The sequence below is a fragment of the Panthera uncia genome, assembly GCF_023721935.1.
Source record: "Panthera uncia isolate 11264 chromosome C1 unlocalized genomic scaffold, Puncia_PCG_1.0 HiC_scaffold_4, whole genome shotgun sequence".
NCBI classification, from domain to species: Eukaryota; Metazoa; Chordata; class Mammalia; order Carnivora; family Felidae; genus Panthera; species Panthera uncia.
In genome coordinates, this window is record NW_026057585.1 from 7,643,893 (window position 1) to 7,667,741 (window position 23,849).

General features: G+C 45.3%; 1 protein-coding gene across 1 annotated transcript in view; it reads left to right on the forward strand.

Annotated features, from left to right (window-relative positions):
- Positions 1-5,403: 5,403 nt before the first annotated feature.
- Positions 5,404-23,849, forward strand: part of CASQ2 (calsequestrin 2) — a 62,795-nt gene continuing 44,349 nt past the window's right edge. Inside the window, exon 1 of the mRNA XM_049618381.1 lies at positions 5,404-6,481. Coding sequence (XP_049474338.1) covers positions 6,248-6,481 — 234 coding nt within the window. The 5' untranslated portion in view covers positions 5,404-6,247. The remainder of the gene's footprint in view (positions 6,482-23,849) is intronic.

A 23,849-nucleotide genomic window follows, 5' to 3' on the forward strand; every position in this document is an offset into this window, starting at 1 on the left:
GCAGAAAAAGTATTTTCAACACCTATCCCCAAAAGTAAATTCAATATCCATTTCTGATGAAAATTCTCAGACAACTAAAAAAAAAAAATGAACGTCCTCAACCTGATAAAGGGCATCTATAAAAAAAATCTATAGCTACTGTCATATTTAATACTGAAAGACTGAATTCTCTTCTCAGATGATCAGAGACAAGGCAAGGATATCTACTCTCACCATGTCTATCAACATGGTACTGAAGGTTCCAGCCAGTGCAATGAAGCAAGCAAAAGAAACAGAAGGCATCAAAATTTCAAATAAAGAAATGAAATGATCTCTATTTACAGATGACATGACTATGCAGAAGATGCAGTGGAGTCCATAAAAAAAGCTTCCAGAAACTCAAAATTGAGTTTAGCAAGTTTATAGGATACAAGCCCAATATACAAAAGCCAAGTATATCTCTATATACTATCAACAAAAAATGGAAATCAAAATTTTAAAAGCTTATCATTTTAATCATCAAAAACATGAAATAGTTGCAAATAAATCTGACAATATACTTAAATTTACAAAACACTGCTGAAAGATTATTGAAGACCTAAATCTATGGAGAGATCTACCTTGCTCATTCATGTTCCAGAAAACTCAGTATTGTAAGGATGTCAGTTCTCCCCAAATTGATTTATACATTTGACACAATCAAAATCCTGATGAGCTTTTTTAACTTGATGAGCTCATTCTAAAGTTCACATGGAAATGAAAAGAACTTAGAAAAGACAAAACAACTTGAAAGAGGAGGTTGGAAGGTAACTACTCTGATTTCAAAACACTCCAAGCTACAATTATCAAGTCTATGTGGTATCGATATTTTAAAAAGATAAACAGATCAAAGGTACAAAACAGAGCCCAGTAATAGACTTATAGGTATACATAAAACTGATTTTTGACAAGGTGCAAAGGTAATTCAGTGAAGGACAGACTTTTTAAGTGGTGCAAAACCAATCGGATATCCTTACGCATACACATACACACAAAACACCACAAATTTGATCTATACTTCACACCATTACTTATTAAAAAATTAATTCAAATCACAGACCTAAATTTAAGGGTTTATGTATGAAAAAAACCCAAATGTCTACCAATATGGAATGGATAAACACACTGTGTATACTGATACAATATAACTCTAGTTGGCAATGAAAATGAGAGGTATTAATATATGCAACAACATGACCAAGTCTAAAAAAATAATTATGCTGAGTAGCAGAAGCCAGATTAAAAAAATAAAGAACAGATAATACGTGATTCCATACATTCTCGTAAACGACTGGCACAGGGTCTAGAAAGCTGGACAGATGAGAGTTTCTGTCCAATCTGCCTTTTAATGGCTGAATAAACTTTCGAGGATCACTCATTCTCTGATTCTCAGTTCCCCCCCTTGTCAAATGGGGATAATTACACCTGTAGTTAACCTCCCAGTGCCTCAGTTTACCCATCTGTTCAACGGGGATACTAAAATTACCAACTTCATAGCATTCAGACTAAATGAGTTAAATTTGTAAAGTACTTTTTCTTTTAATTTTCTAAAGTTTACTTATTTATTTAGAGAGAGAAAGAGCACAAGCAGGGAACAGAGAGAGAGGGAGAGGGAACCTCAAGCAGGCTCTGCACTGTCAACACAGAGCCTGATGTGGGGCTCAAACTCACAAACCATGAGATCATGACCCGAGCTGAAATCAAGAGTTGGGCACTTAACCAACCGAGCCACCCAGGTGCCCCTGTATAGTACTTTAAAATAAGGCCTAGCACAAATTAAGTGCTTCCAATTTACTTAATGACTATTTAGTGAGAACTGTGACAGGCCAGGCTGATTTTGAGGATTACTGTTAACAATAATCTGCTACTATACGGCTACTTTAAGGCTCATTCTACCTGGGGGAAACAAATCCCCAGGGTAGAAATGTTTCCAAGGAGAACTATTGTGTAAGGTCAGTGAGTCAGCCAGGGGTCTACACTGGGCGCTTCCCTGACGACGTGTCATTAGTTACAACTTGGACTTATTACTGGTAAACTTTGGGGCTCTTTTTCAACCAGCACTGGTCTTTTTCTGCTCGGTGCTGTTTAGTAGGAGTTTCCTGGTGCTGGGCAGAAGGCTCCTGGGACGGCCTGAATTCAGGCCTGTTCCAATCCACCAGAGGAAGCCTGAGAGCGGGGAGCACCAGGCCCTAGACACAAGCGCTTCTGGGACTATCAGGCCAGCAGGCTGACTTCCCGGGGCCACTGGCCCAGCCCAGTGGGAGGGAAGAACCGGATCAAAGAAAGAAAGATGCTGTGCTCCGCTTTATCCACGGGGTGGAGTATTTTAGCCAAAGAAGGGACGTTTGGAGGCACTGAAGTCCTGGGAGAAAGATAAGCCCGGACTTGTCCAGAGTCACGCCCATCAAACCCTCCTCCGCAGGCAGTCAGTCATCAAACTTCTCAAACCTGAGGGCTGTGCCAAGGCCTATCCTGGTAAAAGAAAATCCTCTACGAGCCTCAGCAAATTTAAAAATTTGAGAGCCAAAGAGGGACCAGGGGAGACCAGTGAGTCTGACCCTTCCCCCCACAAATGAGGAATATGAGGGCCAAGAGGGGAGGGAGGAGTCCTGATCGAGGTCGCACTGCCAGGCTGCGTCAGACCAGCCCCGAACCCAGGTCCCTCGGCCGCCTGTCGCCTGTTGAAGCTCTCTCGCTGGGCTGCCTCCGGGTCGTTCAGACGGAGTCTCTGCCCTGTAGACCTTCCAGTGCAGGTGAGATCCCGTCCACATGTTTCACTGGGAGGTGCATTCTGAGCGCGGAAGAAGGGGGAGGCGGACACAGCCCTCCGCTGGTGGAGTCCCCCAGGTCTGGAGCATGGAGGCTCGCGCCTTCCCCCTGGGCAGCCTGCTCGCGGCTCCCCTCTCTTCTGCTCCCACGTCCCCTCCCAGAGGAGCTTTCCTCAACCACCCGTCCAAAGGTGCCTCCACTTACCCACGGTCTCGGACTCTCCGTTGTTCTCTGTTGTTCTTCAGAGCACGTGCCTCTACTTGCCCTTACGTATGCACACACCATGCGCGCACGCGCAGGCTTACACGCATGCGCGCAGCTACACCTTCATGTGCTTGCGCATGCGTGCGCACACCCCGCGTTTACGTTTTGCTTGTTTGATCATCGTCTGTCGAGGTTATAAACTCATGTAAAATCAGGTTAGCGACCAATCCCCAGTACCCAGAGAAGTGTCTGGTAAGTAGAAGATGCCCAATAAAAATATAATTAACAAACGGAGGGAAGACCATGGCTTCAAGTCCTGATTAATCTGTGAAATAAATTATTGTAAAGATCAAATTAAATAATATATGCAAAATCACTCTGGCACCTGACGAGAATAAAGAATTGAAAGGGGTTAGATTAGATTAAAGGACTGTAGGTAGGGCCCTCTCACAAAGTGGAGAACTGGCAAGAACAACGGGCCTGCATTGTGATAATAATTAACATCTATTTGCATTTATTTTTTTTTTTTTGTTTTGTTTTATCCCTTCCGGTTTAAACAAAACGAAACAAAAATACTGCTACAGGCACATAAGGATACACACACTTCTGCACAATCACAAACTAGGAGTGTGTGGGGGTGACACACTGACTGGGGCAGCAGCTAAAAACCCGAATGAGAGGGCTGATTTCGTAGATAGATACAAAATTGACTCAGAAATGTCCAGAAGCATTCCCTGTTTACAAAATGAATTAATTAAGGCTGGTGAGCAAGAATGCAAAGGAAAACCAAAAAGAGGAAAATAAAAGCAGCCAGAGAAATGACTGGTACCTAAAAAATAGACCGTGGACAGTGAGAAACCTGATTTCTACAGCATGTGTCCTCGGGGCTGGGCTGCGAAGCCCCCAGTAGAGTCCAGGATCTGGGGACTGGAACTTTCCACACTAGAGCTTCTCTCTGTTAACATGCAGTTGGTCAGAAGCCAGACTTGAAGGCTTAAACTACATTTTCCAAATGTATTTCTTTTCCTTGGTACTTTTTATCAGTTTCAAGTCAAGAAATTCAAAGACTCTGACTTTAAATATTTCCAAATTTTTCAGTAAAATTTTAAAAACCTTTCATATTAAGAAAAGTGGTGCATATTCTAAATAAAGGTAACCCCGTGAGATTGAGACAATGGGAACAGGTTTGGGAAACTGACCTGGAAAAGACAAGACATACATTGTTTCACTCGGAAATCTTGTTCCTGGGAAATTTTCTAAAGAAAGCAGAGATCTCTGGTGCTTGCCAATGACCTGGAAAGTTAACCACGCCTTAGAATGGCTATTTTTGGCTCCATTTTTAAAAGCAGAGAGAATTCACCTTTAGAAAGAACTGAAGGTTTTCACGTTTTCACTGATGGGTTCTCCAAGGTCCTGGCTTCCTGGACATGAAAGTGTCCTGACAGCTCCTTGTCACCCTACTTCTCAGCATAAGGCCCTCTGGATGTAGAGGAGGGGCCTGGTCTTCCTCGAGTAGGGTGACAAACCTCTTTTCCTTCAATCCTCTGTAAATGTTGTGCATGAGTGAGTCCTCACTCTTTCCAAAGCTGATTTTCCAACCAAAGGAAGACAAAACTTTGGTCCAAATTTTAAGAGCCATAGACCACTCTAAGGAGTGGAAAGACATGACTGGGCTGTTGTTTGACCAGAAAGGATGGTCGAGGAACCACTTAAGAAATTGCCCTGACTCATAGTTAAAGCAGCCAGCAGCACCTGGAATCCTCACACTGGCAGTTAGGAAGGCTATTTCAGACAAGTTGCTGATCTCTCTGAATCTCAGTTAGCTCACCTGTGAAATGAGCGCTTATCAACTCTGCCCCAATTGCCTGCTTGGTTCAAGGAGAAAGTGGACCGGAAAGGATTCACAAACCACTATTATTAGAAACTGACAAGTCTTATAATAACCTATGTTCCACCATCTCCAGTGAGAATGAAGTAAGTATAATAGCTACCACACACCTGCTTTGTACAATGCTTTTCCATCTCTGTGTTCCAAACCTTACAATATAGTCATAATTATCCTCATGTGACAAGGCAGGGGGAGGAACTGAGAACCAGAGAGAGTGAGTGACGCCTCAAAGTGCATCCAGCCATTAAAAGGCAGAACAGGGATTGGAACTGTCATCTGTCCAACTTCCAGACTCTGTGTACCAGTCCGTCTCTAATGAAGAGGAAAGGGACAAAAATGACACATTAGGGGTTAAGGTAAAAAAAGAGATATAACAGAGATAGTCTGTCATAATCTAAGAGAGTTTAATCTAAGAGAGTTTCTGAGGAATACTGTTGAACTTTTACTTTATTTAAAGTATTTTAAATTTATTTTAAAATGGAGATGGGTTTTCCTGGTGTCAGCAGTGTTCAGCTGTGGGCAGGAGTGGAAGGAGAGGAACTGAGGCCCCAGGGCGGGGGGTCTGACAGGGAGGGTGTCCCTGTATCTCTTGCCCAGTGCCTGTCAGGGCCATGTGAGCATGGCACAGAGGCCACCCGGGGCCCAGTTCCCAAGAAGAGAGGATGGGGGGCAGGGAAAGGCAGGTGCAGAACCTGAAGTCCGCCTGGACTGGACTGTGTGAGCAGTGAGTAGGTAGGGGGACAGGCAGCCCACCCAGAGGGGACAGGCTGACTTCTATCCTTAATTGAACGATTCCGAGGCCTGGGTGGCCCTGTGTACATGCAGACGTCTCCACTAGCTTGTCTCGTTTACGGTCCCATCTCTCTCCCCTCTCATCTTTTCTCCCTCCTTCTTGAGTTTCTCTTCCCTGACCTTGCTGTCCTCCTTATTCCTTGTGCACGAGTTCTCCTCCTTCCCTCCTGCCTCCTCCCTTGCTACCCCTCTGACAAACTGTATCAGCGAATCCCTCAACAGTGTCATATCTAACTTTTTTTTTATTCATTGCATGATTTATTTTTAGCCTGAGACAACTGCATCCTAAAAATGGAGTTCCTGATGAGACAGGGGCTGGGCCCAGTTATGCGAGGTATCTGGGGCCTGGCCCGGCCCGGCCCTCAGTCTCCGCACGCCTGTGTCCTGTGCCCAGGAGTACCAGTAGCTGGAGCCCAGGCAGTGGAGAGTTGGTCCTCCGGGCCCAGGAGGGATAGAGAGGAGGGACCAAATCTGCCTCTCTGCTCCCCCGCTTCTTGCAACCAGACCTCTGAGAGTCTTCCGGCCACTTTCCTGCCCTCAGTCTTTCTGGGAAAGTGAAACGAAAACCGTTCCCAGATGAAGAGAACGCACCTGTTCATCGTGGGGGTCTACCTGCTGTCCTCCTGCAGGGCAGAAGAGGGACTCAACTTCCCCACGTATGACGGCAAGGACCGCGTGGTAAGCCTCACTGAGAAGAACTTCAAGCAGGTTTTGAAGAAATACGACTTGCTCTGCCTCTACTACCACGAGCCTGTGTCTTCAGACAAAGTCGCGCAGAAACAGTTCCAACTGAAAGAAATTGTGCTGGAGGTAAGCAGGGGGCATGCTGACCACCTTGTCCCAGCAAGCACGGGCTGGCCAGCGGCCTGGGGATGTGGGAACGCAGGAGCAGAGACTGTGTCCTGAAGTCTGGCTGCATTTTAGTCTCATGTGAATCTGAAGATATTTTTGTTGCAAAGCTGGGGTGTGTGAACAACGCAGGGTGGGGCCTGACTCCTAAAATAGGGACAATCGAATGTGTTGCACAATGCATGGGTCTGATTTAAAACCTGTCCCATGATGGTCCTCTTGGGTTTTCAAGGGCAATAGTCCCAGCAACTATTTTTCTGAGATAATTTTCAAAGTTTGGTTAAGTGGCTTGGTGAAATGCAATTCAGAGACGATTTTGGTTTCATTCGGTGTGCTAACTCCCCACCCTCTGCTCCCTGAACTTTTGCCGCAATCCTGGAGAGACAGGAGGCTTTTGACCTTGCTTCTCTCCATGGGTCAGCCGGGGAATATCACTAAGTGATCTTCGTCTCTTGTGATCTCGGTTCGGTCAACATTGCACAGTGTACACGTGTGAAGATCTTTAGCTGCACGTTCACTAATTAACGGGAGGGTTTTTTTTTTTTTTTTTTTGCCTCAGAAAGTTCTTGGTGTGAGTTCAGGGCAGATGCTGAAGTCAGTTCTTGTTTTATCTGCATTACATGGCCTGTCTGTTAAGCCTGGCACTGTGGGGCCCATCCTCTAATCCTTGGTGAGGGCTCCAGGGCCAATTCCTGCAGCGCCTCCTGGACAGTGTAAGGTCACTTACACTTCAGGAGCACCTGTGAGTGCCAGGAATTCTAGTAGTCACCAAGATCCCTTATCAGCCCCGTGCCCAGCCCAGGCACAAACCTGTGGAAAGAGACATTTGAGAATTACAGCAGCTTGTTAACTAGCACCTCAGAAAGCTCAGCTTAATCAAATATTGTGATTACGAGAGTTACCATGTATGAAACTCATATAGATTTGAATCTTAAAAAAAAAGATTCAAATAAACTCCATGAAAACCATGTGACATATAGTCAAATATGTTGGATACTTTAAAGTACTTCAGAATCCTAAGTGTCTCCCGATCATCATACAAGCACCTATTCTCAGAGCACTTATATGTGGCAGTCTGGTCATTACAGAGAGCTCAGTTTGACAAAAAACTAAGCGTTTAAAAAATATCACCACTACCATTATGTTTTTTCTCAGGCTTATCCTGGGGGCTGCAAGTGGACGTTCATCTTGTGGGTTGCATGCAAAGAGAAAGCAGGAACAGTTTTTAGATCTTTGTGCTATCTATGGGAACATTGCAGGCTGGAAAAAAACCAGGACGTATAGCATAGCTGCTACTCAGCCCCTGAAATCCTCGCTCATATCATTGTCTCTGTCTCAAACTGCCATACTCAGTTATTGAGAGACTGAAAAAGTTAATTGAAGGCATAAAGATCCTACCCTATATGCTCATCACTGTCTGGCAGCCTGGAACTCAAAAAGAATGCCAGTACAAGCAATGACTTCCCATTTCTGATGCCCCATCATATTAAAACACATGTGCACACACACATACACATGCACACATGTACACATACTCTCCCCCAAGAATGTATCTCCCGCAAAGACCTAGGGCCCTGAGAAGGTACTTTCCCCTGGGCTCACCATCCCTTCACGCCCCTTTGATCCAAGAGTGCCTGGCAGAGACCCAAAGGACATAGTTGATGCCCTGCAGGGTGCTAAAGCTGAGGTGGGCATCCTTAGGGGAAGAAGGACACAGAACTTGGTGTTGGGAGATCTAGATTTATATTCTGGCTTTGCCTTTCCTGGGCACATGACATAGGGCAGGTTGCTTAATTCCTCTGGGTCTCATTTTCTCATCTATAAATATAGAAAAAAACCATCATACATGCTTAAGAGATAATTATGTAACAATAATTAAGATTTAGTGAATGCTTACTGTTTACAGAGACGGTTCTAAGCACTTTGTATATGTTAGCTAGTTTAATCCTTACAGTATTTCTGTGACATAGGTACAGTTCCCATCCCCATTTTACAGGGGGATACTGAGGCACAGAGAAGGTAAGTTGCCCAGGGTCACCCAACTAGTGCAGGCAAAGGTGGTCCTAGCCCCTGCACTGCAATATTTGTAGAACCAAATGAGACAGTGTTCAGTTAGCTGCTAGATACTCTGTTGAGGATCGCTTTGAGTCTGCTTTAGAGTTGCTCTGCCGTGGGTCCAGAGCTGGTGAGGCCAGCTGTATCACACTCACGGTTGAGAAGCACATAGCCCTGGAGGGAGGCACTACTTATGCAGATGCCCCGACCAGGCAGGAGACCATGCTCCCTTAGTGAGGATGGAGGTGGGGGGTGAGAATGGAGGGAGGTTTTGGGGGTGTTGGGGGTACCTGTCAGGTGCAGGCTCTTTCTCAGAGTCCAGGACAAAACTGATTCCAAGAATCCCATGGGTAGAAAGAGAGTGATTTAAGCCTCTACATTTTCTTCATAGTCAAAACAGTTATTTTGTCCTCTGAATTCCCTGGACCTGAGACCTGCATGAAGGGAAGTATGCTGCCTGTTCTGGCGTGGTGGCTTTAGAGGGATAAGAGGCAAGGACACAGCCCCCAGCCAATGTCCACAGGAAGTGAGGTCTCAGCCATGGTTGGACAGTGCAGGGGACAGTTGGCTCCTCTCCTCCAGCCAGTTCAGGAAGGTGGCTTCTGGTATCTCTGTGTCATAATTCACCACAACCTAGTACTCAGGGACACATACACAACGGAAACACAGATTTCATGGGACAATACTAATTATTATTTGGAGAAATACTTGGGTTTTTAACAAAATTCTTTTGTCTTCTGTTTTATTCTTTCTGTTCTAATCTATTCTGTTTGTCTTCATTAAAAAAAATATTGATTCCAACCTATTAAGTTGATTTCATTCTACCGTTATTAGTTGCTATCCCCCAGTTGAAACACCTGAGACATCTTTAGGGATTAGGAGCTCATAACCTGTCATGTAACGCCCACCCCATTCTGCTAAAAACCCAGAGGAACTATGGTCATCTGTGTATATTTTGCCTGCCATTCTAAGGGATGACAAGAAAAATGACCCAGAAACATCCCCTTCCACAGGGTGAGCAGGTCACTCCCTGACTCAGGGTCTTGAATGCTGATCAATCAGTCATCTGTCTGTTACTTAGACATTGGGTCTTGGGATAGATGCTGTGGACACAGGAAAATGTGACCCTCAGGTGGCTCTTGACCTATTATGGAAGAAGGGCAAATAAAAAACTATAGTGCAATGGGGTTACTGTTAAGAGTAGAGCAACTTAGAAGGTACTCCCAGAGCACAAAGAGCAAGGGCCCTGCTTCCCAGGGAGAGACACAGAAGGTGTAACAAGGAAGAACTGGTTTGTGAAAACGAGGAAAATTTACCAGGCCAATAAGCAAGGGCTGGGGAGGGAACCGCAAGAGCAAGGATTCTGACAGCCCTCGGGGACCTTCCCACCCAATTTTCCTAAAATTTGCCCATGAGGGTCTCATTCCTTTAGGGGAGGATTTTTCTCCAAACACAGTTAAACCCCTCTGAGAGTAGCAGTCCTTTAAAATGTTGCCAGTCACTTATACCTGCATCTGACCACATTTGAGTCCCGTGCGGGAACAGGGTTTGACAAGGGGGAAGAGGAGTAGGGAAAAAATAGAAAGTCACTAAAAGCTTGGGCAGAAAAAGGGCAAATTAAATGTCACCAGGTGACACCGAGCTCAAACTGCTTTCCAGTTTGGCCAGGGTCTGGCTCTGGAGGGCACCAGGGGCAGTGCGTGGTAGCTAGTTCTGTAGAGAAGTTCTGTAGAGGCTGGCTGAATGGATGCCATGTTCGATGAAACGTTCTCTTTGAACACCATCTAGATTGTTCTGAACCTTTACTTCATAGCCGTGGCTTTGTAGTGACAGGACTCAGGCTGCTGGGAATCCCGCTTCCTGGTTGGGCATTTTATCCACAAAATAGCACACGCTCACTTAGAAATGTTGGAATATATGGAAAAGGAAAAAGAAGGCAATAAAAGCATCCACCCAGAAAGCAACACGGTTCACGTTCTGATAGATTTCTCCCCCGTACTTTCTGTCTATATGTAAACGTACAGTTTTCAGTGGGTTTATACCGATTCTACAGTTTTGTTTCCTGCTTTTTTCACTTCAGTACATTGTATTTCTGTGTCACGAAAGAGTTTAATATTCTTGACAAACAATGTTAAGGCTGGCCTAGCACTCCATGGTATGACCATGCATATTCTTAAGATAAGTTGTCCATTTGGGGATGTTGACACAATTTTCAGTTTTAAAAATCTTTGTCTGTTGAGGTTCTCATTGTAGTGTTAATGAAAATTCTTTGATTTTTAGCGAGATGGAATGTTCCCATAAAATTATCTGCCATTTATATTTCTTTCTCCCATGAATTATTCTTCAGTGCCTTTCCCCCATTTTCCTGTTGAGGTGTCAACACAATTATAAAGGGAGTTGCCATGCTGTATGCTGTTTCTTTCAGCTTCAGCCCAGACCATAACTGAGTTACACCACAGCAGCCAGATTCTGTTAGCCTCACCGGACTCAGGCACAGGAGGAGGACGTGCCCGGTGATTTTGATTCCTCCTTGTCCTTTTGTTTCTTGCTTCTACTCTTCCCTTGAAACTGCCGTGCAAGTTACTGCTGCTATCACGCGCCCTAGAAAGGGTGTCACAGAAAGTCCTCCAACATCACCCATCTGTCTTGGGTAGAAATACTTGAGAAGTGGTGCGCTCTAACATGGGCTTCCGAGTCAGGTAGACCTGGGGCCCCGTTCCCAAGGAGGATGCCCCTCTGCGTTCGGGCTCCATGTTGGTGACGTGGAGACGGCGGTGGTGGCTTGGCAAGAGCACAGCTTCTGGCAAACAGGAAGTACTTCACAAATACCGGCAACTTGCAGTCCGCACTCCACTCTTGAGTCACGATTTTAGACGGCCCCAGCCTAACCCTATCACTTCACAGACTGAGGACACCAGGCCACTTTCAGAGAGCTCCGGATTTGTGACACGGTGCCATGTTGCTTTTTCGTAGGCAGCTAAGCCCCAGAGAGGACGAGTGGCTTGCCCATGATCACAGATTCTTGAAGCACCCCCTCCCCATGTTCAGCTCTCCCTCTGCTCTCCCGGGCTTTGCCAAGTCCGTGCCTGATGCACTAAGCCTTTTCGCCAACACCGTTTATTAACTAGACCCCTTCCACATTTTCAGTCACAGTGCAGACACCCAGCCTACCGAGCCACCCAGGCACCCCTCATGTTCAAAGCTGATACTATTAAGTGTGTACATGTGTTTTGTGGGAGCATGCAAACAGGCCAACCCATAACCGATATATATTTATTGGATTAGGAGAAGCCTTGGGGGATCTTCTCAGGCAAGTTACTGAGCGATTTGGAACATGAAAATAAGTATCGTGAATCCCTGAACAGAAATATTAATTCACCAAATACCCACTGCTCTTACCAGACTCTGAGTAACGTTAGCATGAATAAATGAACAAGTGAGCCAGTGAACGAGTGATGAACGAGCTGTGCCTTCCTCATTGTGAACAGTGAAAACCGGTTCAGTTGCTGAGGGGGAGCTAGGTCCCTTAGGCAGTCCCTAGAGCAGGCAGCCCAGGGTCCTGTAGGAACGGCCACACTATCCTGGTAGTTTCATGCCAGGTTGACTTGGTATTCCTGTTATTTTCAACAGGCCTCAGCTGGGGTGTGAGGTCTGAGGCTGCTCCTCTGTGTCCCCCTCTGGGGACCTTCTCTTCTTCCTGTTTATGGAAGTCCGACTTCCACTCACCACATGAAAGTTGCTGCCATCCGCACACAATCTGCCCAGTGGCTTTGTCCTGGGCCCTCTTAGATATTGATTGCAGGATGGTCACATAAAATTATTGGAAATGGCCTATCCACCAGGAAGAAGACAGCCTGTTGTTATGACCAATTTTCCAGGACTGGTAAGCAGATTATTTTCCAATAATTTTAGATGGTGACTCTGGCACAGATTATGCATGAGACCCTGTGGGGCTGGGGGAGGCCGGTTCCACCATCTGTAGCAGAATCAAGGATCAGAATCCTGGGCCATGTCGGCCTCTGGGTTCTGCCACTATTTAAGCAAATCTCTTGCTGCTGCTGCTCTGAGTCTACCAAGGTCCCTAACAGACCGAGCTCCCTTAGCTATTCAGAACCTAGTCTCCTAATCGATTTGCACATCGGTGAAATATCTTTGGCTGGGAGCACAACCTCTTCAGACCCGGCAGTGTGCCCAGTGTCATTGACGTGACTCGTGTGCGCTTTCTGAGCATGGCTGTCCCCTTACACCTGACCTCAGTTGAGGGAGCCATGCTCAGGAAAAGCAGACAACTGGAGTTCAGAGTGCTGAAATTCCCTGACACTTGCTTTTGGATCCAGGGCAAGTCACAGATGAGCCCCGCATTTTGCTCCTCTGCTAAACCAGTCACGTAGTTTCTATCAGTGAATGAGAAGACTTCAATGAAAGCAGGTGAATGGAAATTTCTCATAACATTATAAGAAGCTGTACACGTATCAGGTATTATCATTTGGTTATGCTGATTACTGTTTAGGAGGTTCATCTATGTAGGATGCCTAATTGAGGGTCTGAAATATATACCCAGTGCTTATCAACTGCTAATTCTCTTCACCTGTTGCTCGAAATTTAGACCGTGTTCTTGGCCGGTTGCAACAGGTCTCAACCTTGGCTGCATATTGGAATCACCACAGAATTGTTAAAAATACTGGTGCCTGGGTCTTCTCCCCACAGATCCTGATTTCATTGATGATGAGGTAAGAGATGATATCTATGTACTACAGAATTTAAAAGCTCCCTGGGTGATTCTCACATGCAGCCAAGTTTACAGGCACTTGAGACTTGATGCTCAAAATGTGGAACCCAGAGCAGTTCCAGTGACATCACCTGGGTGCTGGTTCCATTTAAATGGCATTTCCAAAGTTATTCATAGGCATGTTAAAGTTTCCAGAGCATAGTACTGGCCTCTTGGGTTAGAGAAATTTTCTAGATGACCAGAATCGTGTTGTCATTGCTTGACCCTTTGTCTCTTGCCTCTCTCCAGTGCTATTGGACCGGTTAGCACACCTCTGGTTTGAACTGCTGGGATAAGTTGGTTACTGGGGCTGTAGGGATTCAAATCTGCTCTGGGTCTCACCCAAGCCTCCCAGTGCACTCCCACTGTCCTCTCTGACAGTCAGTGATTGAAACTTTGGACCTCCTTAAAAGGGGATGACTGGGCTCATGGGAAGCCTTACCCTACCTGAGAGGTTTCCCTTTGAGTTACAGGGTTTTCTAAGGTCAGATCAGAAAGTAATCTTCAGTCAGGGTCCAGCATTTACCTTCAGAAAGACGAAAAACATCTATTGGGTTGCTGTGTTGCATTGCCCTTTTCTGCCAAGAAATGACAAATCAGAGAACCCTAGAGAAGAGGGGATACTAAGGTGTTACCATGTTTAACAGAAAACTATGAGAAAACTGGTTACAGCAAACTCGTGAGTGTTCTATAATGTGAAACTTAGCCCATGGCTCCCCAAAGAGAAACATTCACCCTTTCATTGATCCATCAAATATTCATACCTGCTTCCTTACAAAATGCAGATGGCATGGCCCCTTACAGCTAAGGAGATGTTCTTTCATTAATGTTAAGAACTCACCTTCAAAGAACTTTAGTTCTTTGCTTAAATGGCATCTTATGAAAGAAGTTATTTCCCTGACCTCCTACACAGATCACTCTCTGAGCACTCCTTTTGACCTGTCTTCCCTACTCTGTCTTTTCTCCATAGAGCTTGGCTGGCATGGTGCCCGTTGTGTGACGCCCTTAGAGAATGTAAATCCACAAAGGCAGAGGCAAAATGTTCTCTTCATTGCTGTATGCCAGCACCTACATTAGCATCTGACTCATGGTGGGCACTCAGTGGTGTTTGTTGAGTGAATGTTAAGTGAACAGAAGAGAAGGAGGAGACGGGAGATAGCACTTGTTATGAATTTACCGTGAAGCGTACCCAGTATGGGCGCTTTATATATGTTACTTTACTTAACTCTTAACAACATTTGTTTACATCATGTGCAAAGAACTGATCCTGAAAGTAGACTGCCCAAGGTCACAAAGCTATAAAATGGCAGAGCATGTATCAGGATTTGAATTCATGTCTGTTTGGTTCCAAATGACATGTTCCTTCCTCTAAACCAAGGAACAGCTGAAAGGGATTGCTTTGTGTTTGTAAGCAAGGCCAACTTAAAAAGGGACAAGAGTCTTTAGCTTGTATTCTGGATTCTCACCCATGCTTGAGCAACATTTAATTGTACAATTGGATTATGTTGAACCAAAATGACCAGTGTGAGCAAATGGGCTAATGCTTAGCACCTACTGGGATTTAATAAAAATCCAGAAAACACTGGATGGATGGATGGATGGATGGATGGATGGATGGAAAGAGAGGGAAAGGCAAGCAATTATAAATGTGTTGCCTATATTGAAAATATATTTGTCCTTGATCTCTTTTTAACATTAAATTTATTCCAAAAAAGCATTGAGTGGAATAGTATAAAATTAGGTTGACTCTGTCAGATTCAGGGACCTGTTTGTCATCTTTGCTTAATCCCACTGACATAGGGGTAAAACTGATTTTTTTTAAACCACAGGACTCTCAGTCCCAACTATATATCCAGCATGGGCAGAAACTTCTGGGCTCTGTGAGGCTGACCCTGCCTTCAAACCTATTTAGCACTGGCAAATGTCCCCATGATTGCATTCCTAAACCCCAGGAGAGGAAGGCAAAATTAAGTTGCTGGAGTCGAGTAAATCTACAGATGGAATGATGTGGGAACTGTGGGCAGAGAATAGCAACACACCAGGATTCAGGTATTTCTTCCAACTGTTCACTGCCCAAAAATGGCATTCTCCAAACTTGCACCTGCTGCCCTCTGTAAAACTGGATGAGGTCAGGCTTATTTTGGTTTGGCTTTGGGAACAAACCCTCACATAAAGCCAGTCCTCTCTCCCACGATGTATAACCATGCCCACTCTTAAATTGCAGATCTCCTTAGAGCCCAAGTGCCGCCCAAATATTTGATGAGAGTTTGCTGTGCACTTCCCAGGGGCAGATGTTGGAAAGACAGAAGTGCTATTATAAGATCATGGCTTGAGTTGATGACAGTGAAATTCTTCCTTCCATATAGAGATGGAACAGAGATTCACGAAATGGAAAACACACTGTTGACTCAGAACTTCTAAACCACTGGAAGTTTCTTCTCTCACTATGTTACTCAAGTCTGGCCATCAAATCCCTTAGGTAGACCTTCTCCCAAAGTTAAACATGTTTAAATGGAGACGTGAGATACCATGAAAGTCACCACTATAAAACCATCATAAGATAAAGCAGTAAAATAAAAAGTCAAAAATAAAATGTTTCAGAATCACTCGGTTTTTCTTTAAAAGCAGCAGCCCCACTCTCCTGTAGTTTGAGTCTCAATGGTTGGTGTGGAGGATTTTTGTATAATTGACAGCTCGGCCTTAGCATCTAAAATGACTTCTTCCACCAAGAAAGCCAGCCGTCCAGAGTACTGAGTCTGTACAAAAAAGCCTCAGAGGCTCCCTCTTCTGAAAACTGGATGTGATTTTATCCAGATAAGCCATTTCTGTTTGGACAGCCATGCAGGAAGATGGCCAGTGCGCCATCTTGCAGCGTGCTGGGCTGGGCCGGCCAGACCCGCTTCTGAGTGCCCGCAGAGCCTGTTCCAGGAGTGCCTGCCTGCTGCCCGGTGCCCCACGCCAGACCGGCCTCTCCTCACCATCTGCTGTGTGCTGGGCATGGAGGCGGGCCAGGCGAGCCAACAGGTACTCCCTCACATGCTCACCTGCCTGTACCTCACACCGACACACACGGCCAAGTTGGCTCAGGACACCAAACAGATCTGACCACACTCACCCGATTTATTTATGAAGACGATGAGAGCATCCCCCAGACTCAAAGAAAAAAGTGGACACAACACATAAACGGGAGCCCTCAATATCCCCTGGCAGAGAAGCACACAGCTCGGAGTTAGACCCACCTGGTTGGAGTCCTTGTACTAGTGTGTGACCACAGGCAGGTCACTTCACTCCTCCAGCCTTCCTTTGTAAAATTAGAAACCGCAATACCTTCAGCACAGAGCTCTTACAAAGAGAAACAAGGGGATGTGTAAGGCGACTGGCACATGTTTGGCACACAACAAAGGGCTGTTCTTGAAACTATTGGGTACGTGAGAGCATGTTGCTGTCCCCACGCTTTGGATATCCATGCTATTTGTTGTCATTAGCAGATGCTAGCAGAACAGACACTGGTCAGACATTTGATACGGTTCAGCCAAGCAGCAACAGGCTTCTCTTCTGCTTTTCACCACGTGCTCTGGGAGCGACAAGTCAAAGAGCTCCTGGTCTGCTCATTGTTTTATCTTTAGGAAGCTTCTCCGTCAGCTGAAGCACCTCTTGCATTGTGTGTTTGTTTGTTTTTGGATGAGGTGCACCAAACTATGGAAGTTTTAGTTAGAAAACGGCTGGTCTCTGGGGCCCCATTGGTTAAGCGTCCAACTTCAGCTCAGGTCATGATCTCATGGCTCATGAGTTTGAGCCCTGCATCAGGCTCTGTGATGACAGCTCAGAGCCTGGAGCCTGCTTCAGATTCTTGTCTCTCTCTCTCTGTGCCCCACCTCTTGTGCTCATGCTCTCTCTCTCTCTCTCTCTCTCTCAAACACAAAAACATTTTTAAAAAATTTAAAAAGAAAAGGGCTGGTGTCTCTCTGGCTTCCAGAACATAGTGACTACTTTGTGGGACTCCCTTCTAAGGCAGGCTGAGGAGGGAGCTACCAGAAGAGGTCAGGTCCGGGACTGCCAGATGTCATTTTCACAGCCTCTGGGACACAACAGAACCCCACTGAGAACAAGGTTAAAGGGCGCGGCCTGGTCCCATGTCAGTCAAAGCCATTTTTTAAAAAAAATTCCATTGCAACAATGTTTTTAGTGTGAAAAGGGAAAAACCTGGCCTTTCTCATTCAGTCTGTATGGACATCGCAAGATGCTATGTGATAAAAGATTGTGATTATAGACTAGAGACCGTTGTAAGCAGTGGTTCTCAACGTGTGGGCCTGGGACCAGCAGCATCAGCGTCACCAGGGATGCATTTCTCGTCATGAATGCAAGTGCATGTCACAAATCCCATCCCAGACCTGATGAGTCAAAAACTCTGAGGTGGGCCCAGGAAATCTGTGTTTTCACGAGACCTTCCTCCAAGTAATGCTGATGTGGGCTCGGATTCACTAACTACCAGCTCAATGTCATGGTGTTGCCCCAAGTGACTTTAGAGGGAACAAACCTTCCTTAAGCACTTGCTCCCATGTAACCTCTACAAGAATGAGATCTCATCTGTAGACTAGAAAGTTGAGATGGGAGAAGTTGTGATCTGCTCAGAGTCTCACAGCTGATGACTGGAGCCTGGGTTTCTCTAAGACCCAGGTGCAGGAGTAGAATGTAATGGGTGAGAGCCGGGGCTCCGGAGCCACGGTGTCAGGTCGGGAACCCAGCTATGTTACTTAAGCACTGTGTGGCCTTAGGCAAGTTGTTTGACCTCTCTATGCCTCCATTTCCTCATCTGCAAACTTCTACTCTTATGTGGGTTTGGGGAAGATTCAATAAGATAATTCATGCAAGGCCTTGGAGCATAGAACGAACACCCAATGGGTGATACTTTTATTATAGTTGCTATACTGCTCTCAACATGGCAGAGTGTAAAACACACAGCCTTGGCCCTTGGGTTTCTTCCCTGGCATTGAGCAAAGTGAGAGCCTCACGGTGCCAATAAAACAGTCAACAGCTCCCCTCTTACCCCAATAATCAGAGGCCACCCATTCCAGCCCCAACAGGCCCCAATATTTACTTCACTCTCATAAAATAGCTGCTCCATTCCCTTGCCTGCCCCCCCACGTGGAGACATCACGTGCAATGCCCAGCTATACATAGCCCGGGCCTCATTTGAGGGTGGTGGAAAGTGACAGGAGATTACCGGGGATAAACATCAGCTCTCCGGTTTCAAGGGAGGACACACAGTTGTTGAATTGCTTGACACGTTGCCAGATGGTATCAGGGACAGTGGGTGAAAACAGTTTGCTTCTTGGCTTACATGGGAAGAACAGGATTGCAGCCAGGGTATTTTTAATGACTGGCCTGAGGGACGTTCACTTGGAGCAAAGATCAGTGATACTTTTCCCCAGGCTCCTCAGTCCTCCCTTTTCTTCGGATTCTTGACTTTGCAGAAGGTATCCCCCACACACACTCAGTTCCCTTTAATGGAGCCACTGTCTTTCCTCTGTTACCCCATGCCTTCCCCACCTTCCCTCTGACCATGAAATGCAGTATGAATGTAGCTTTCTTCAATCTGTCCCTGGAGGTGAGGCATGCCACAAAGGGACTGGACTTGGAGGGACAAATATGGGGCCCTGGTGTTCCGCATATGCTGTCCTGAGGCCCACGGGACGTGCCCCACACGATGTGCCCCCCAGTGCTGCTGTGCCACTCTCTCCTACCTTTCATGGGCAAACTTCTTAAACAAGTGATCCACACCTGCTCTAACATGTCCTTGCCACCCACTCAAATGCTTAACTCCCAGTGCTTTGGCTCCTGGCCCAGCTCTTCTCTAAAAGGTCACCAGTGACTTACCAGTCCTGAAAGGAGACCTCATGGTGGTCCTACTGTCCATGACTCCTCCCTGCAATATTCGAACCGACCACCTGCTTCTTCTCAAGCCACTCTCCTCTCATGACTTTGGAGTCACTACGCTCCCTGTCCTTCTCTGATTTCTGCCCCCTACTCCTCTCCACCTCCAGAGCAGGCTCCTCTGTCTTCCTGCTCTTGCTTCCTATGAGGTGGTCAGTCTTTGACCCTGTGGTTTCCTTACCCACTGTTGTCCCTGAAGATGCCACCCACCCTTAAACTTTCACCTCTCACCTCCACCACTCCATTTGGGCCCTCTCCCCCCTGAGCGCCAGCTTGGCACCTCGAGCTCTTGGCTGGACTTTGCCATGAACGCATTGCATCTAAATCCAAGCTGAGAACCCTGCCTCCGGTTCTGGCATGCCCTCCTGATGCCATTGTTTTGTCCTTCACCCCGTTCCCTGGCTGGAGACCCTGGAGTCATCTTGCCTCCTCTTTTTGTGTGGTCTCCCTCCCTTCTCTCTCCAAAGCCATGGAAGAGTGGCCAGTCTGATGGACTCTTCGCTTGTAGCATCACCACTCCACCCACTGCTGCTGCCTCAGTCTGAGATCAGTCATCTCCCATGCAGACAATGGCATCAGCCTCTCAGCTGGTCACCTTTCCTTTCCACTCTTCTTTCTGTCTGTACGGGCTATGCCCTCAGATCAACCCTCCTCAAGCTCAAATTAGCCATATCGTTCTCTTACCCAAACACCCCCAACTCAGAACTGCTCGTCCTAATATTCACATCCTTTACACTCTTTCTCTTGTGTACCTTAAATACACCACTCCATTCAGTGCCCTCAAATAAGCTTTCTGTTCAAGTAAGTCAGCCTCTTCTACACTCACTCTGCACGTCTGCATCTCCAAACCTCCACTTCTGCCATTTTGTCTTCCTGAGATGCCCTCGCTGCTCTCCTCTGCCTATCCACACACTTCTCCTTGTTCAAAGTCTAGTGGGCCTCTCCTTTTCCAAGCAGCCTCCTCTTTCATTCATTCATTTACTTAAAAAACAAATGGTGTTTTTATCTACTAAAAGGTAGAGATGTAGTTCCAGCTCTTCTGATACTTCAAGGAAAGTCAGAAATTTCCTTATGAAATTTCCATAGGAAAGTGCTTAATTGAGAAATTTGTGCACCATATTGTACAGATGGTACCTACCATAGTCCCTTAAAATTGCAATTTATAGGTTACTTCATGTGCAACATGGATGTGAAATAGTAACATATTCAATGTGCGGATACAAAAGACAGTAACTATTCTACTTTTCAGAACAGATTTTGGCTGTATAAATAGATTTTCCTGAAAATCAGGAGTTGAATGTGATATCCTATGAATTTGGGATTTAAATGATAGGCGAAAAGTATGGCAGTGTTTATCATATTTTCATTTTACAGATGAATTCAGTAATATAACACTTCCATCAGTTAATGTAACCAGATGACTTCAGTATATCTTATTTTTGTTTTATGAAAATATTCAATGAAACAATTATTATTAAGATATAACTGCCATATAACATTGTATTTGATTTAGGTATACAATATAATGGTTTGATACATGTATATATTGTGAAATGATCACTGTGGTAAGTTTAGTTAACACATCCATCACCACAAATAGTTGCTAATTTTTTCCTTGTGAGAACTTTCAGATCTATTCTCTTAGCAACTTTCAGACATACAATACAGTATTGTGTATATATATATATATATATATATACTTATATATATAGTACAGTATTATATATATATACAATACAGTATTATATATAAAATAAACATATATAATATATATGTAAATATGGATAATATATATACAAAACTATACCCATTATGCTCTATATTACACCCCCAGGACTTATTTGTCTTATTAGTGGACATTTGTACCTTTTGACCCCCTTCATTGATTTCAGCCACCCCCCTCCCCGCCACACCACCTCTGGCAACCACCCATCTGTTCTCTGTATCTATGAGTTCAGTTTTGTTTTTGGATTCTACATTTAGATGAGATCATACCAAAAGCAGGGAACTAATGTTTTTTGAGATCCATTCTGGTCAGGTACTATACTGAGGAGAGTATGGGGAGAAAAACAGAAGTGGACAGAGAGCTGACAGGCTATCAAATGAGTAGGTATAGACAAATGATTGTGTAGGTTGAGGTATGCTTATGAACTGAGAAAGAGGTATGAAGGAGAAGCCCAGGCTTCCTTGGACAAGAGTACAGAAGGCACCCAATTCAGATTGGGGGTCAGGGGGTGCCTTTTGAGAAACTGACATTTACGTGTAGACTTCAAGGATAGTAGAAGTTGATAGGGGTGCCCGGCGGCTCAGTTGGTTAAATGTCCGTCTTCAGCTCAGGTTGTAATCTCTCAGTTCATGGGTTTGAGCCCTGCATCAGGGTTCTGTGCTGACAGCTCGGAGCCTGGAGCCTGCTTCGGATTCCATGTCTCCCTCTCTCTCTGCCCCTGCCTCTCTCTCTCTCTCTCTCAAAAATAAATAAAACATTAAAAAAAAAAATTAAAAAAAAAGAATTAAAAAAAAAAAAGGTTAGTAAGAGTTGGTGAAGTATGAAGGAAAGGCTCTTCTTGGAAGAGGGGTGGGGGCGTGGAAGCGGGGCACATTCCGTGCCTTTGTGTGACTAGAACCAGGCATTTCTGGCAGACAGCTGTGGCCGGTGCCCAGCCTTGGGCGTGGGGACACAGCTGAACGAGGATACCCTGTACAAAGACCTCCTGAGGCAGGAGACAGCTTGACGTTTTGAGGAACTGAAGAAGAGGGTATTAAGTAAGAGGCTGAGTGGCCCCAAATGAGGTTGGAGAGTCAGGCAGGCCAAACTGGGCAGGGCCCTGTTGGCCACGTTAGGGATTTGAGAGTTCATTCTGAGTGTGTGGAAGTTAAATCCACGCTGCTTATCACAGCCCCCACTAGGCTCTGCATGGTTTGACCTCCCTGCTCACAAGCTCTAAGTCTCCATAACCCTTGTTTTCTTTAGTACCTACCAGGTAATTTTTCATTAGCTTCTCCCTTAATGAAATCACACGGTCCTTGATGCTCTAACATGCCTTACACACTTTTGTTTAGCACGTACCTTGATCATAGCAGGTCCTCAATTCATAGTTCTTGCTTCCTTTCCATTCCAGTCCATTCGGCTTTGATCCTTTGGAATTGGCACAAGGTCCAGAACCTTATCCAGCTGTCATAATATTAAGAACAAAATATAACATTTATTTGGCACTTACCGCATGCCCAAAGCTGTGTCAACAACTTTGCATGCATTATCTCATGTAATCTTTACAACAGCCTTGTGAAATAGGCTGTAATCATCCATATTTTATAGCAGAGTCACAGCACGTAGGGCCAAGTCAGGAATCCAGGTCGCTGATGCCAAGTGCTGTATTCTTAATGACTGGGATAAACTATTTAAAGAAGAGACTCATTAATTCATTTAAAGATGAGATCTACTTTGATTCCATCAATACAGAGGTAACACTGGTGTAATAAATATCTATACAATGCAATATAAAGATAGAAAGGGTATACTATCATATATGCTTATTTACACTGAATTGTGCATATTATTTAGTACAACTTTTTTTTTTTTATGAAGTTAGTTTTGTACTCAAAAGAATCATCTGGGGTGTCTGCACGGTTCAGTCAGTTAAGTGTCTGACTCTTGATCTCAACTCAGGTCTTGATCTCAGGGTCATGAGTTTGGGCCCCGTGTTGGGCTCTGTGCTGGGTGTGAAGCCAACTTAAAAAAATAAAAAAATAATAAAATTAAATTAAAAAAAAATAGAATCATCTGTGGTCAAAGCAAATCCTAATGTTTCTGGAAAGAACAAGCATTGCACCAGTGCCCAGGACTGCATATGCCAACCAATAAGAGATGACCCCAGTCTCTAGGACAGACGACAGAGAAGTAACCAACCAACCAAACTAACAAAACCAGCAGGAGAAAGATGATAAGTCAACAGGAGAAAATTGCAGTCAGATGGGATGAGAGTATTCCAGTTTTCTTGGAATTTAGGAGACATATTGACTCTATTTTTTTCTCTTCCTCATGTTTGTAACTCTTAATCACTGTAATTAGTGACAATTGCCTCTTCCCACTTTGGCTCAGAAGTCCCTTGAACTTATGAAGTGCATGGGCCCATCCATCCATTCATCCAAAGCATGCCGAGTATCTCTAAGGAGCTAGATGAGAGACCCAAGGCACAATATGGGGTCCTTCCCCTTAGGGAGGAGAGATGGACAAAACAGAAGAGACTTAGACATGACTCTGACTGCAAAATAAGTGTCAGAGAGCCACGCCCCTGCCATGGGCCATTGGAATTCACAGAAAGGAGGCTGGAGTGAAAGATGAGCCTGGAGCTGGCTTTACAGCCAGGGGCGCCAAGGCTGGCAGCAGCTGAGAGAGCGCAGTGAGCTGGGCTGCTGGAGAGTGGGGAAAGGAACATATGAGCTGGAGATTTAGGATCAGAGCAAGGGCGACGCAAGATGTTGCCAAGTGCGAGAGGCAAACGATGTCCGGCCAGCCCCCATCAGCCTGGCAGGGATTCTCGGTCCTGGGGGGACTGGGTCATGTCAGGACTC